This window comes from Panthera tigris, chromosome B2, assembly GCF_018350195.1.
Source record: "Panthera tigris isolate Pti1 chromosome B2, P.tigris_Pti1_mat1.1, whole genome shotgun sequence".
Classification (NCBI taxonomy): domain Eukaryota; kingdom Metazoa; phylum Chordata; class Mammalia; order Carnivora; family Felidae; genus Panthera; species Panthera tigris.
The window spans coordinates 43,766,832-43,780,616 of NC_056664.1; the positions used below are offsets into that span (position 1 = coordinate 43,766,832).

Genomic DNA, 13,785 nt, shown 5'->3' on the forward strand with positions numbered 1-13,785 from the left:
TCCCCCACGCACATGCTCGGGAACACACACACACTCTCTCAAAACAAATAAATTAACTTAAAAAAATTCCTTTTTCAAGAGCTAAGCTGAAAGAACATTATAAGTGAATGTTATTAGATTGCCAGCTAAATAAAACAATTATATATATAGATATATATATATATATCTATATATATCTAAAATATATATCTAAAAATCACTTCAGAAATGAAAAATTCATGATACTGTTACGCTTTCTTTTATTATCATTAAATCACTCCAATGAATCTATAGTATGCTTTGTGGTGGAGTTTCTTTCACTTACTCTGCTTCACTCCCATAGAGCAAGGAAGCACGGTTTGGGAAAGATCTCATCTCAAGGTTTGGACTGAATTGATCGCCTGGTAATTCCACATTCTTTGCTGGCTTAGATTTGGGCATATGACACAATTCTAGTTCAAGTAACCGAAGGAGATGGTTGCTGGAGGCTTCTGAGACAGAGGGAAAAAAAACCCTAGAAATCACTTCTGTTGCCCAGTGAAGTGAAAAATGAATCATATGGCTCCTTTTGCAACTGTTATATTTACTACTAGAGGAACCAGATTCCAAGTCTGTTAATAGCCCAGTGGAGAGTTAAAAGAATCTAGTACACGGTGACACTGTTGAGTTGCTAACATAATCAGTCCTGAAGCCTACATTACCTCTGGACTTCTTGTTTCACAAGATTATAAATATCCTTGTTAGTTATGTCCATCTAAAACACATTTTCAGTTGTGGTTGAAATAGTAAATATTTGAAGGATAACAGAATCTTGGTGCCAAAACATCCTTAGGAATCATTTTGTCCCCCTGTTCTCAACGACATTATCTGTAAGAAGGAAACCAGACTGCATAGGACTCCCCGTTCTGACCCCGCCACGTGGGCTGTGGCCGTGGATGAAGGGAACCTTCTCCCCCGATGCCCATCCAGCTGCCATCTCCGCTCCACATCTGACCTTCGTATCAGTCGGTTTTGTCTACTCTTTAAGCAGTCATGCACCTCGTGTCAGAATGCCAAAAAAATTAATTTCCCCTACATTGGACATTACATAAATTTCCCCAGAACTCAGACTTTTCCTGACCATTGTTCAGGGTGGGGACCGTTTTTCTGCTCAGAGTGATGATGATCGCTAACACTTACCATGTGCCAGATACTGTGCTGAGCACTTTACTTGCTTTATCTCATTCATTTGACAGTAACCCGAAGAGGTTGGTGCTGTAAGAGGGCTGGTTTACAGATGAAGAAATGGAGGCTCAAGAGGTTGAGACACTGGCCCAAGATTGCTGAGCTACTGAGTGGCAGAGTGAGTATTAAAATTCAGGTCTGGCAGATTCTAGGGATTGAATGACATGGCCTCTGCCACTCCTGCCGGCTCTGACACCCCACGGATCTAAGGAGCCCAATACATCCGTGCACAGGCCGGCCGTGAGGTCTGCAATGGGAATGAACTTGTGAAGGTACGAACTAATAATTGATAGAACCCAGCCAGCCCCACATTGTCTCTGAAGCTGCTTGCAGACCCTGGGGGTTTGGTAATGGCTATGTTCTAAAGTTCAGACCCATGGTGCAAAACTTAGACCTTGGTTTCTAAGGTCCACTATTGTAGGTTACTAATCCAGGTGCTGGGTTTACACCCAGGAAATCCTCAATGCCTGAAAATAATTGACACATGATTCACATTCTTAATTCATTTAATTGCATATTTTAAAGTACCCACTGGAGCTACAGTATTGAATATGAAAGAAAATACACTCTTGGAGTTTTTTTTTTTTTTTTTTTAATGTTTATTTATTATTGACAGACACAGACAGAGCACAAGCATGGGAGGGGCAGAGAGAGAAGGAGACACAGAATCTGAAGCAGGTTCCAGGCTCTGAGCTGTCAGCACAGAGCCCGAGGCAGGGCTCCAACCCACAGAGGGTGAGATCATGACCTGGGCAGAAGTCAGACACTTAACCCACTGAGCCACCCAGGTGCCCCTCGGAGCTTGTATTTTAAAGTGAGGGAAGGCAAGAACCAAATGAATCAAAAGCTCCATTAAATTCAATAAATATTTAGCAGGTACCTTTTCTGCTCCAGGTTCTGTATTTGGCACCGCAAATACAAAGAGAGAAGAGATACTACCCACTTTTATTAAGTATACCAGGGTGACCCAAGTGTTAACAAATAAATCTACTTCTATTTGGTATTCTTTCCAGTAGTAAGTTTAAAGTTGCATTCTCCCGCTTCACAAAGCTTCCAATTAAAGGCAGGAACACAGTCCCCTATGTATCTGTCGAAAGAGGTGCCCATTTCTCAGCTGGCTCCCTACCACAAGGGTTGTGTTTCTGTGTTTCTTGTAACCTAACTTGTAAACTGCCTAATACTCAACTTCCCTTGTAAAGGTGCTCACTTTTCCAGTAAAACAGGTGCTTTGGGTAGAATCACATCGTATTTATTCCAATTCATTAGAAGTGGCTGAAGCTGCTCCAGACATGGGCTGGGCTCTGGTGCAGCCAAAGTCGTTTTTCCTGCGGACGCCGAAGCCAACAGGTGCGTATTAACTGGGGGCGAAGCAACAGCCAGGGGCCTTTCCTGGACTCGTTGGGTTTCAGCTCCCCTGAAGGGCACCCCGCCCTAGGATGATATGAAAGGGGCGTGGTGGAAGACAGAAAAGAACCTCCTCGAGGTCCAATGCTAACCCACCGAAGCAGAAGTCTCCAGGTGGTACCGGAATCTAACCAATCGCAAAGGAAGTTACATTTAACGCGGCTCCGGGAACCAATCAGAGGAAACGTCTCAGCCCCCGCCGCCCGCCGGGTTCCAGCTGGTTGGCAGCAGGTTCCGCTGTCGCCCGCCGGGCGGCTGCGCACAATCCGTAGCGGCCCCAGCCAAGCGGTTCTCGGGGAGGTTGGGGCTGTTGACAACCGCGGCTGGAGCGCCCGCCATTGCGCAGGCGCCTTAAGAAGATTTCTGCCTCGCGGGTGTCCCTTCGGGTCTCCCTTGCCCCCAGGATCCACGAGCGCCGCGGGCCGACAGTTCTGAGTTCCGCGTGCCGGCAGCGGGTGAGTGTGAGCCTAGCGCGCCCGCCTTCCGGAGGGAAATGCCCCCACGTCCTCAGTCGCCAGGGGATTTGACACTGGAGGTGGTGAGAACCCCCTCCCCTCCCGTCTCCCAGCCTCAGGGGAGCTGGCGGGGACGTCCCCGAAGGGACCCGGAGGCGCAGGGACCGAGCTGAGCACCGCGAGGCAGAGGGCGTGTGGGAGGCGGAAAGAGCAGTTGGCAGGTGCTTTGGGAAGGGGGCGGGGTGGGGGGGGGGGAGACTGTGGTGTGAAGGGCGGGGAGGGAGGGCAGTGGGCTGACCGCGGCGAAGGTGGGCAGCGTTGACAAAGAGGGGAGGCTGGCGGCGGGGTGGGCGTTTGCATCTGAATATTAGATCACAGCTCATGGTCATTATATAATCAAATGTAAGAACTAATTTCCTAGAAAACCAGTTAGCAAAGATCACATGTACGTGCTTTTTATAGGCTGGACGCCCTGTTAAGCACTCTCCAAACAACGCTTCCTTTTCTCGGTACAGCAACCTTATGAGATAATAGCGTCCCATTTATATAGATGAGGAAATTCAGGCTCAGAGAAGTCAAGCGACATTCAACATTGTGCAGCGAGTGACAGATTCAGGTTTATACCAGCCCAGACCCCAGAATGGTTTTGCTTAACCACCAGGTGATCTGCTGGACTGAAGCCTGAACACTTGCCCAGTGTTATAGGAAGTCAGCTGTTCGTTTTAATGTTACGGTTTTCTTTCCTTTCTTCCTTTCCCCCCAGAGGTTGTTTCAAGCTATTTTAAGGAAATTAAACTCACTTGAAAGCAAGGAGGAGCTGTTTTAAGTATTTGAGTATAGCCACAAAGTAATTTGGGAGAAGTTTTGATGAGAACACAAGAAACACAAGAAGTAGCTGTTTTGAAGACACTAGAAAATTTTGTGAGCCCTTGAAAATGGGAGAATAACTTAGACTCCTAGCATTTTTAAGACTGAGTAAATCTTCTAAAGAGGAGTTACGTTTTTTCTTTAAACACCAAGAAAATAATAATAATCTAGAGGAAATCACCAAAGTTCCCCAGGCCCATAGACAATAATGTTATTTTATTTCAAAGCTGTATAAAAGTTTAATTATACATATTTGTAAAGTCTTTAGAGCTTTTGTATTACAGAGCAGATGGCAAGCTAATGGTGACAAATACCTTTCACCATTTCCTGTAACTGTTACAGTCTCCTCTCCCAACTTCACACGGGCTAAGAATGCCAGTGCGAATTGTCTGACATGCATTCCACCCAGGTAAAAAAATCATCCCAGAAGACTTGGAGCATGTTCTGTCCCCTGAATTGAAGACAACTACTTACTACTTCTGGCTGCTGTTGGGATGTTTGAGTATAGTCCGGATGAGTCTGCTTTTTGTTCTTCCCTCTGCTATTTTTTTTTTTTTTGTTTGAAAAATTACAGAATTTTTCTCAAAGTTTAGTAATATGTAACGTGTAGTGATTTTGAGTTCTTGCAAATTACTTGAGAACTTCTCACCGGTATTTTGTGGCGAATAGATTGACACCCCCTGTTAGAACGAAACAGAAGGCAGTAGACATAGATATGGGCACTGTTAATGAAGGATGCTCTGACATGAAAGGTTTTGGTAATTGTTGGGAGTTTATTACTAGTTTTGTGAACTCGCTGTTACTAGACTTGTAAACTTGTTGAGGGCGTGAATTAGTAAGGGCATAGTAAAGTTGCTAAATTGCTTTCTGAGCTTGGCCAATCACTGGACTTCAGCTCCCTTACATGTGAAAAGAAGGGGTTGGACTAAATTATTTCTAATTATTTTTAGTGGCACAATAATGTTATTCTGCCCATCGTAGTACAGACTTTCTCCTAACATAACAGCTTTGTAACTCAAATGGACAAAGGGAAACTTAAACGTGAGAGCCTGTCCTGTAACACTGTATGCACCCCCATTTCACAAACACTGAAACTAAATCTGAGAGAAGTTAAATCTGCCCACTGTTGCCCATCTACTAAATGTGAGCTCAAGTTCTGGGATTGTTCTGATTTCGGAGCCTACAGTCTTTCCACTCTGTGCTTCTAAGCCTGGGGACGAGGATCCTAACAGTGTGCTAACACATTCCTGAACCCCAGGATAAATAGCACGTATACCTTGAACATCCTTTTCATTCAAGATTTGGAGAAGAAAGATTTTGACTTGTATGTTTTTTGAGAAAGAGAGTCAGACACAGGTTTTCGTTTTGCTGTTGTTTTGCATTTGGAAGGTGGTATAAGACATTTTCATGTTAAAACACCCCAGGTCTGAATTATGGAGTACAGATTTCACACAATTTTGGAGGTAAATTGAGACATCGAAGATGTTTCCTGTTTTCTGGCAGGGCATTTCAGATGCTTTTAAGATGACAATTTCATTCCCTCCTTTTTTGTTGTTGATGTTAATACAATAGTTTTATTGAGATAGAATTCACATATTATCCAATTCACTCATTTATTAAAAAAAATTTTTTTTTAATGTTTATTTATTTTTGAGACAAAGAGAGACAGAGCATGAACAGGGGAGGGTCAGAGAGAGAGGGAGACACAGAATCCAAAACAGGCTCCAGGCACTGAGCTGTCAGCACAGAGCCCGACATGGGGCTCGAACTCACGGACTGAGATCATGACCTGAGCCGAAGTCGGACACTTAACCGACTGAGCCACCCAGGCGCCCCTCACTCATTTAAAGTGTACAGTTTTGTAGAGTCCTGGAGCTGTCACCACAGTCAATATGAGAGCAGTTTCATCACCCCCAAAAGATACCTCCTGCCCATTGGAATTTCCTCCTCATTTCTCCCCAGCCCCTTGGCCCAGGCACTACTAATGTACTTTCCATCTCGAAGAGATTTGCTTATCCTAGGTATTTCCTCTAAGAAGTCCTACAGTAAGAGATCTTTTGTGAGCACCTTCTTTGACTTCGCATAATGCTTCAAGGTTTCTCCCAAGTTGTAGCATATGTTCATTCCTTTTTATTGCCAAATAATATTCCATTGTATGGCTATGCCATACAGTGTTCAAAATGCAAGTTCCTGGCTTTTACTCCAGCTTGAATGAGCCAGAATTTTCCCGGTGTAAAGACTGGGCAGCTGCACTTGTAAGGAGCTTCCCTCAGTGATTTTTAGGTCTACTGTGCTGTCATAGATGATATGCAAAGAGAATTGACAAGGCTGGCAACAGATGCTTTTCCCAGGGCAGCTCTGTGGTGAGACAACGGGGAGGCTGTTTTACAGGTTTGGGGACCTAAGGAAAGGAAAAAGACTTGGAGGTGCAGAGAGTACATTCGGCCTGGTGTACATCAGACCTGACTTGTCTGCAGAGCTGCCTGTGCGGTGGGATTGGTGGCGAATGTCAACTGGTTACTGAGGGAAAGAGCCAGGGCAGTAGATTATGGTTTTAAAAAATATATTTAGGAGTGTCTGTAAGATACCGCACCACCTGTTTGCTGTTGTAGTTCACTCTTTCTGGAAACAAACATTTGTGCCTGGGAATGTAGCTGTACCGCAAGAGAAAACAGGGAATCCGCCAAGTTCAGCTTTCATGGTCTCCACGCAAGTTCTAAGATTGCTGGAACCCAGGGCAGCAGCCTGCACAGCATTGTGGTATGGCCGCACTTGTGCTGACGGTCCGAGGGAGGAGGCGAGTTGTGCCTAAACACTAGGTCAGGAGCACCAAATACCGAATGGAAAGAGAAATGCTGCTGTCTGTCTCGATTCTTGAGAGTTGATATTGCTGAGCTGTAGCCGGGGCTGTGTCTGTGCAGAGTGTCTCTTAACTCTTTTCTTTGGAGCAGTGATTTGATTTTGCCATTCTGTACTGGTTTTGGTTTCCTGGATGGCATCAGCAACGGATGGTCCGTGCACCACACCCCGAAGGTAGCCCATCTCGGGTTAAAATGGTAGACTTTGCAGGCCCAGAGATCCTCACTGACAAGATGCTGTGCCTTTCTGATGTTTGCAATTGTTGAGTCCCTGGTTCCGAGAGGGTCAGAGCTTCAGTCAACAAACGTTTGAATGACGGTACATACAGAGATCATCTACCTGATGGTGTGTTTGAAGGAAAGAAAGTCTCTGTCTTCAAGTCATTGCGGTTTAGTCGGGAGAAAGAAGAACACCCAAACGGCTCATGAACTTAATCATCATGTCAGCTCACTGCTGCTTACACCTGGGACCTCCAGGCACATACCCCACCCCCCGTCTCTCCGGCAGCCATACCTTGGGTCTTACTCTGAAATAGTGACTTCACTCACCTCACTCTGACCACAGTCTCACATTCTTGCAGCTTCCATCAAAACCTCCGGTCGGGGGGCACCTGGGTGGCTCAGTCGGTTAAGCACCAACTTCGGCTCAGGTCATGATCTCCCGGTTCGTGGGTGTGAGCCCCAGATCGGGCTCTCTGTTGTCACAACAGAGCCCACTTTTGATCCTCCGTCCCTGTCTTTCTCTGCCCCTCCCCCACTCACACGCACATGCTCTCGCTTGCTCTCTCAAAATAACTAAACTTAAAAAAAAAAAAAAAAAAGGAAGAAAAGAACCTCCAGTCCAGGAGCCTTTCCACTTTGCACATCTGTATCGGTTTCATCTTAAGCGCTGCAGTTCAGACTTCAGTCACTCCGTAGGACCTTCAGCTTCCTTCATTATACTTCAGTTTCCGGCAGAGTCTCACGCGCAGGCAGGATCAGCTGCCTGTTCATGCCTGTGCTGGGGCCGCCGAATTGCTAGAAAAAACCGGTCAACAGTGTCTCTAACAATTCATGACGCCCGCGGTCAACTTTGACCACCAGTCCTCCCTGTTTCCCTGTACCCTCTCCCGTTCTCCACGTTGGCCACTTAGACATTCTCTGTGATTCTCAAAACCCTGAACCTTTTACCACCCTACTCGCTCTCAATAATCACCCCTACCTCTTGGAACACAGAGAACGCAGCTCCCTTCATCTCCAGCCCTCACACCTGTTAGCTAACTTAGCCTTCGCTCCCTCTCTCTCCTATTGCAATGAAAGAGATATCCCCTCCATCTAAAGTGGACCATCCTGCTTAAATCACCTACCCTGCTTTCTTAAGGACCAAAGATGATAGAGACTGAAGGCAGGGAGATTTATTATGGGAAAGCTATTTTTATAATCAGTGGTTTGTCAGAAAAAAATAATGAAAAATCAGGGAGAGCTATGAGCCTGGGGTGTTAGGGAGAATGGTTATGTTCTTGATAGTAAAAAGGAAGTTTAAGGGATATGGTGATGAAAGTCATTTCAGCAGCTGTTGGATTTCTTCAGAAGTTAGTACAGCATCCAAGCCCCTGTAGGCTTTGTCTGTCAACCTCATGTAAATACTGGGAACGTATAGATTGAGACGAGATCTTTTACTCAAGTAATATTTATTTCTTATCCTTCTTTTCCTGCCAGTATCTTCAACAGGAACTGGTGATGAGCCAATATGGTAACATTTCCACCACTTATTTCTGTGGGTTAGAAGGAACTTGGGGGTGGGGGGGCGCCTGGGTGGCTCAGTCAGTTGAGCGTCTAACTCTTGATATCGGCTCTGGTCATGATCTCAGAGTCTTGAGATCAAGCCCCATATTGGGCTCTGTGCTGATAGCGTGGAGCCTGCTTGGGATTCTTTCTCCCTGTGCTCACACGTGCGTGCTCTCTCTCTCAAAATAAATAGGTAAACATTTAAAAAAAAATAAAAGGAACATAGAGTACTTGTCATTAAACTGGAAAAATAATCTCCTCTGGAGCCCCTGAAGGCTTGGTATTATTTCTGTTTTGTGCAAAGGGATCATTTTTCTTTCTTTTATCTGTTCTTAGTAAGTCTTTTTTTTTTTTTCAAGATTTTATTTTTAAGTAATCTCTACACCCAACATGGGGCTTGAACTTATACCCTGCGATCAAGAGTCTCGTGTTCCACTGAGTGAGCCAGCCCGGTGCCCCTGTTCTTATTAAGTTTTTAGGATAATTTCTGCTACTACAGACAAGCAAGGCGACCAAACAGGAATATCTGTGTGGAGTGTCAGAGCGGTCTGTATCCCCTTCAGAGCATGAAGGGTGGAGCAGGACGTACATAAATAGGAAATTGGACAAGTAAAGACAGTTTTCGCCCCCAATTTTAGCTTTATTCAATTATCTTTCAGTAAATGGCATTATGTAATTTTAAGTAGATATGAAGCTGGTATATGAAAGTTTATAAATTTTGATTCTCTTCTCCTGATGGCTAAACTTCTGAAACTGAATCCAAATCAAAGCAGCACTACTACTTATGAACTGTGTTTTTATATTTTAGGAACCCTGATTGCTCTCCTTCAACACATTCATTATGAAGTCATTAGTAATACTTTTATTTTCTGGACTTATAACTGGTTGTAGAGGTAACTCTTCCCATAGTTTGCCACCCAAGTTACTACTGGTGTCCTTTGATGGTTTCAGAGCTGACTATCTACAGAACTATGAATTTCCCCATCTCCAGAATTTTATCAAAGAAGGAGTCCTGGTGGAACATGTTAAAAATGTTTTTATCACAAAAACATTTCCAAACCACTACAGTATCGTGACAGGCTTGTATGAAGAAAGCCATGGCATTGTGGCTAATTCCATGTATGACGTAGTCACGAAGAAACATTTTTCTGACCTTGATGACAAGGATCCTTTTTGGTGGAATGAGGCCGTACCTATTTGGGTGACCAATCAGCTTCAGGAAAACAGATCCAGTGCTGCTGCTATGTGGCCTGGTACTGACGTGCCCATTCACAATACCACACCTTCCTATTTTATGAATTATAGCTCTTCAGTGTCATTTGAGGAGAGGCTAAATAATATTACCACGTGGCTCATCAATTCAAATCCACCAGTCACCTTTGCAACCCTCTACTGGGAAGAACCAGATGCAAGTGGCCACAAATATGGACCCGAAGATAAAGAAAACATGTACAGAGTGTTGAAAGAAATAGATGACCTTATTGGTGAGCTAGTCCACAAACTCAAGGTGCTAGGATTGTGGGAAAATCTGAATGTGATCATTACAAGTGATCATGGGATGACCCAGTGCTCTAAGGACAGACTGATCAACTTGGATCGCTGCATTGATAATTCAAGCTACGCTCTGATAGATTTGACTCCAGTTGCTGCTGTACTTCCTAAAATAAGTAAGTAAACTTTTAGCTGAGGGATATTTGGGAAGGGGGCAATTGAACGAGGAGGAGGGCGTGTCAAAGAATGCGGCTCTGGCTTTCTGTAGTACGGTACCGTATATTCGTAAACTTGCTCAGAGTGAGATTCTGGGTTTTCCCCCTTAATTTGTAAGTCTTGAAGCAGTTAGTTTAAGGTTCATGTTCAAGGAGATTATTTCTCTGCCTTTTGATGTGTTTCTTCATTATTCACACTAATGGAAAAGGACATTGTTGTCCTTTAAAAACATCTGGGATATTTGTGTGAGATATATTCTTTGTCTACTGATCTTAGAATTCGTAATAATATGTAATTATTTCATCTTTCCTTAGGAAGCTATACATAAAAATTGTCCCCTTTTGTATAAAAGCCTACCAGGGAGAGTCACAAAATGAAAAAAGAGATATGTGAATGCTTGGAAAGATAGAAGTGTGTCTGTGTCTGTCTGTCCATCCCCAACAATGTCACATAATTATTATTGCTCTGAATTTTTAAGAATTAAGAGTGATTTAATCGATGGTATTGTTCAGAATTTATTTCTAATCATTCTAGTTAGAAATACTTATTTTCCTTATCATTCAATTGTGATTTTTTTCCTTTGCTGTTTCCTTTTTCTTCCAGATACAACAGAGGTTTATAACAAACTGAAAGTCTGTAGCCCTCACATGAATGTTTATCTCAAAGAAGACATTCCTGCCAGATTTCATTACCAACATAATAATCGAATTCAGCCTATTATTTTGGTTGCTGATGAAGGCTGGACAATTGTGTTAAATAAATCATTACCAAAATGTAAGTATTTAGGATATATCTGTTGTATCCTGGGGATAAATCACACATTGTGACATATTTCTATTAACAGGGTGCTTTGATTTAGAGACTTTAACACTGTATAATCAGTTCACTTTTTGACTGGATAATTCGTAGGTTTTCATTCAACAGCAATTTAAAACCGTATTTCACCTTTAGAGAAGGGTGGGTGACCTTGAGGGCAAAGGTGTAGATGTACTTTCTTACCCACATTGCGGTTACTGTCAGTAACGTTCAAGGTTGGTTCTCTTGACTTGTAGAAAATGGCAGAGAAGTAAAGAAACGGTAAAAGGGGACAGATTCGATAGTTCAAATGCCTGTTTATTTTTTGTGTGCATTAATAAACATTGTCCAAGTATCCCGAAGTCTTTCCCCAATGATGAAGTCGTTTACCTGAGTGCAGTTGCTCTTTGGAACACTGGGAAAGATTCAGAAGGTAAACAAACAAAAACCTACCAAGTACACAAAACAGGTGTATCAAAATCTCTCCTAAAGCTAAGGAAATAATAGGGGAGAGTTACAGGTCTTCCCTGAACCCAAGCTTATTCATCCATACGTTAAGTTCAATTTGAATACTTTTTAAAAAAAACTGGCTTTGTACAAGTCTGTAGCAGGAGTCAGAACATTTCTGTAAAAGACCAGATAGTAAATATGTAGGCTTTATAAGGCAGCTGGTCTCCATCTCAACTACTCAATTGCACCTTTGTAACGGGAAAGTAGCCCTAGACATTATGTAAACGAACTGACATGGGGGGTTGCAGGGAAATTTTGTTTACTGAAACAGGTAGGGGACTGAATTTGGCCAGGGGCTGTCATATGCAGACCCCTGATCTACAGCACATCAGAAGCTTCAGACAAGGATAAGATAATGGTTATTGGAATTTATATGTTCTTTACGCTTATATACTCACTGTTGAAAACTGAGAAAATACAGAAAAGTTTAGAAACGAGAAAAAAAAACAACTATCCATAATCCCTCCATACAGAGGTACGGACAGATGTGAATTGTGGGAGTTTCCCCCTTCTATACTTTTTTGCTATTACATATACACGTATATTTTTACACTGCTGAAATCGTAATGTCTATATATAGAGTTTTATTCTGTTTTTATTGATCACATGCATTATTTTTATTATGAAATATTTCAAACATAAAATTAAAGGCTAATATAACAAAAACTGATCTGCCTTCCACTCAGTCGTTTGCACTTCATATGAAACCAGGAGCTTATCAAATCCAACTGGTGTATGTTAAAAGGGAATATTTGCCAACACAAAGCCAAAACCTAAGATTCTGGTGTTGGGGTCATATCAGAGACTATCCTGTCATGTTTTCCTTTGAGTTAGATTTGGAGTTACAGGTTGGTGATCTGGTTAGACTTCACATTCAGTACAAGAATCCCTTCTGTATTCTCAATTCTGTGGCCTCTGGATGTTAAGGTGTCCATTAACTGTCAGTAAATCAGTATATTGTATCATCCCGTCTCTTATCACGGGAGCAATTGACGTGGGTAAGGCTGCAGGTTCACTTCTTCCCCATTCACTGGACACACTCACTTTTGCTCTCCAGTTATTTAGGACCCTCAGCCCACCCACTCTTTTTCTTTTATAATCACTAGTGCTCTTTGCATGCAGACGGTTCTGGAAATTGAAGGGTGAAATAAGTGGGGCCAGAACTGAAAGATAGGTACCTGAAGTCAAGAAATAGTTTTAAAGTCTCAGGTCATGACCAGTTGGGAAAAGCGGTATGTGTGTCTGCGTGAAATGGGGACATGGCTGAGTTGAAAAAAATAGAAAATTTTATTTCTAGCCCCCATCTGGTCCAAATTAATTGGAATTAATTTTAACAGATGGGAATTACACTGGCAAGAATCAGCATATTTCCATTGGAAGCAAGTTATTTTGTAATAGAAAGATCATTCTTTCTGTTAAGAACTAACATAATTTTGTTCTTTTTTTCAGTAGGTGACCATGGTTATGATAATTCTTTGTCTAGTATGCATCCGTTTCTAGCTGCCCACGGACCTGCATTTCACAAAGGCTACAAACACAACACAATTAACAGTGTGGATATTTACCCAATGATGTGCCACATCCTGGGATTAAAACCACGTCCCAATAATGGAACCTTTGGTCACACTAAGTGTTTGTTAGTTGACCAGTGGTGCATTAATCTCCCAGAAGCCGTTGGAATTGTTATCGGTGCGCTCTTGGTCTTAACCACGCTAACAGGCCTCATAATAATCATGCAGAATAGACTGTCTGTACCCCGTCCGTTTTCCCGACTTCAGCTGCAAGAAGACGATGATGATCCCCTAATTGAGTAATACTTGCTGGAATTTATACAGAGTATCTTTAATTATACATGAAACCAAGGATACGTTCAAGGGATGGTGTTATAACTATGAAAAATCTACTTTGAAAGACAAAGAACTTAGACCAAGCATGCTAGAGTTATTTTGTTTTTCCCTGTGCTTTGTTTTGGTGCATCAGCTAATACAGAAAAACCCTGACCATAGTTAAAAATGCTAGTAAATCATTAGCTAACACCACCCAGTTCTCTAACTAGAAACTTTTTTTAAGAAAAATACTGCCTCTGCCTTTTTTTTGCAATGAAGATTTGACACAGTTTTAAAGGAAAATATACCAAAATTTAGTAGGCATGCTTTTCTAATGAATTTTTATATTTGTAACTGAAACAACAGAAATCTTTATGCAGTTAGAGGATTTTG

General features: G+C 42.6%; 1 protein-coding gene across 3 annotated transcripts; it reads left to right on the top strand.

The window, feature by feature from the left end:
* The first annotated feature begins 2,849 nt into the window (after window positions 1-2,849).
* Window positions 2,850-13,417, top strand: ENPP4 (ectonucleotide pyrophosphatase/phosphodiesterase 4). 3 transcript variants are annotated; one of them, XM_042986492.1, is made up of 4 exons: window positions 2,850-3,062; window positions 9,363-10,221; window positions 10,865-11,035; window positions 13,016-13,417. In XM_042986492.1, exons 2-4 carry the CDS (start codon window positions 9,396-9,398, stop codon window positions 13,378-13,380), a joined length of 1,362 nt encoding a protein of 453 aa, XP_042842426.1. In that variant the 5' UTR covers window positions 2,850-3,062; window positions 9,363-9,395; the 3' UTR covers window positions 13,381-13,417. The 3 variants fall into 3 exon arrangements, with proteins under 3 accessions (XP_042842426.1, XP_042842427.1, XP_042842428.1); XM_042986493.1 differs by lacking the exon at window positions 2,850-3,062 and adding an exon at window positions 3,079-3,283; XM_042986494.1 differs by lacking the exon at window positions 2,850-3,062 and adding an exon at window positions 8,500-8,519.
* The last annotated feature ends 368 nt before the right edge of the window (window positions 13,418-13,785 follow it).